The sequence below is a fragment of the Arachis ipaensis genome, chromosome B03 (assembly GCF_000816755.2).
Source record: "Arachis ipaensis cultivar K30076 chromosome B03, Araip1.1, whole genome shotgun sequence".
Classification (NCBI taxonomy): domain Eukaryota; kingdom Viridiplantae; phylum Streptophyta; class Magnoliopsida; order Fabales; family Fabaceae; genus Arachis; species Arachis ipaensis.
This window is the reverse complement of record NC_029787.2, coordinates 130,448,742-130,451,129: the sequence shown is the minus strand read 5'-3', so window position 1 is coordinate 130,451,129 and position 2,388 is coordinate 130,448,742. Positions and strand designations below refer to the sequence as shown.

Here is a 2,388-nt window from a genome sequence, read left to right as displayed (position 1 = left end):
GATCTTCTCCTGCAATGTCAACCTTCCAACAAGGTCAGCCACCCTGGCACTCACGCTCAGGGACTTGTTGCAGAACCCGTACCCCGCCAATGCAGGGTTCTTGGCCACATCGCAGGCGAACACCGGAGAATTCTGTGCCCCAACTCCATTGGAGCTGAAGAACAGAGCCACGAAACAGAGCAAAACAGAGACCTTGTGTGCTCTGTTTTCCGAAAGAGCCATTCCCATTATGGAATAGCCAAACAAGGGTACACTAGTTATGAATATCATGAGCTATGTATATATATAATATTGATATAACATGCTGGAGTGGATCACAGAGCAGAAGAATATTAATTAATTAAAAAATTGAGGAAGCATTTGAGTGGAGTGGTAATAAGTAATAACTAATAAAACGTTGTTTTATTGTAGCCCGTGAATGTGATGGGTGTTTGGTAAGTGGAAAGAAGAGATACCCTATTATTAAGGTGTAGGAGCTATTGTCAGAGAGTAACACAGAACAAATCAAGGAATCTATATACTAGTTTTCTTTTTGAATCAGGACCTCCTCTAAGCTTAAACTAGTCCGTGAAACTCAGCAAGTCAGCAACCTCTTTTTCTTTTTTACTTGAGACACTCATTTTGTTTGGATGCTCAACTTGCACCACAGATATAATCCATGATAACGGTTACATTAACAGAACTATTATGCATTATTAATTTATCATTGGTTAAAAAGACCTTTCCCCTTAACTGTTTGTGAATAAAAACAACATGTAGAAGGTTATTTATATAAATGTTTTCTTCTGATATTCTCGTAAATTGGAATGGAGGGCACAATTGTGCAAAGGCAGTAATTGCTTCAGAAAGTAAATCACGTGAGGCAGGTATGGCCGCAAGCCTCTATGTGTGTTTGTGGAAGGGACAAGGGATTAGAAAAAGTAAAAGGCCTATTGGTATTTAGTGAAAAAATAAATAAATAAATAAAAAACAGGTCAAGTTGTTGGTAGAAATTTTGGGTAGGAAAAGGGTTCTCTTTTTCTTCTGTCTGAGTGGCACTGAGCTGTGAAAAACTGAAAACATTGTTGTGATCTTTGTGTTTATTAGTTTGGGAGATTCCAAATCCCAACTTGATCCTGTGAGGATCTTAGGCTGGATCAAAATAAATGATTTTTTGGCTTGTCATTTTCTATAGTTAACACCAAACAAGTACAACATTTCATAGCAAGGCAAGTTTAATCTAGCCGAATAGGTCAATGATTAATCTGTCGCGGATCGGAGTTTCCGATACTTGCTTAAACGGGCGAGTGAGCTGACCACTCGACCAATCCAAATTGGTTTGGTAAGTAGACAAATATAAGCCTAACTTAGTAGTGTGGTATCGGCCACTCAGATTTGATAATGAAATATTTATTTTAATTTTTTAAATTGGTTTATGCTTTTCATTTTTTTTTACACTATTTAGAATTAAAAAAAAAACCCTAAAAGATACAAGATTAACAAATAAAATGAACAATCATGAATGGCATGACGGAGCCCAATCCTCTATGCATGCTGTCACAAGGATGCAATGTTTTGTTCATGAATGATGAGGGGTCATGAGAATTTCAATGGATCTTAGGAGCAATTTCCTTTTCTGACTTTATTTGGTGGTGGCCTCAACTTGCAATGAGTTTGTAGCAAGATACTTAAAGAAATTTGTATAAGATCAAATTTAGATAGTCAATTGTACTAGAGAGAAAAAGATAGTGATTTATATGGTACGGTTAAGAAGAGTACAAACCAAGTATATTCATATTAACCTTTTCTACTTTGATGTTGTTATATTTTTCAATCTAATGTAGTGATTATTATTAATTTAGTATTATTATTAGAATGCGAGTTCATAGGAAACCTGTCGATGTATCAGACCAACGGTAGGGCTGAAATTATTAACACCGTTCATACCCTATTTTTGCCGCCAAAATACTTATGAAATGGACCCTTTAACCTATTTATTCTTCCCAAAATTAAAATAGGATAAAGTAATAGACATTCACGTTGTGGACAAAAAATCATGTTGCTTAAACAACACTACTGGTCAGTTTTATGTGCTATCATTTTTGCAGACTTTATTTATTTGCACGTAATAGCCATGATCGATGAATTGGCTGTATATACGTACATTATTGGACATTGGTCATATCATTGTCATTATTTTTTAATCAATCACCATAAATTTACATTAAAATCAGCCATTTAAATCAATTATCAATATAAAATACACATTAAAATATAAAATATATACTAAATATAAATTAATAATTTTAAAAAATAATAAAAAATATTAAATTAACAAATTATTTTATAATTAAATTTATTTTTTTTTTAATTTTTAACTGATTTTTATTATATTAATAAACTATTGGA

The 2,388-nt window shown here is 33.3% G+C and overlaps 1 protein-coding gene across 1 annotated transcript in view; it reads right to left on the bottom strand.

Annotated features, from left to right (window-relative positions):
• The window catches only part of LOC107631616 (beta-xylosidase/alpha-L-arabinofuranosidase 2), a gene marked incomplete in the record, with an annotated part of 3,713 nt that extends 3,116 nt beyond the window's left edge, over nt 1-597 (bottom strand). Inside the window, 1 exon segment of the mRNA XM_016335105.2 lies at nt 1-597. Within this exon segment, the coding sequence (XP_016190591.1) occupies nt 1-270 (270 nt within the window).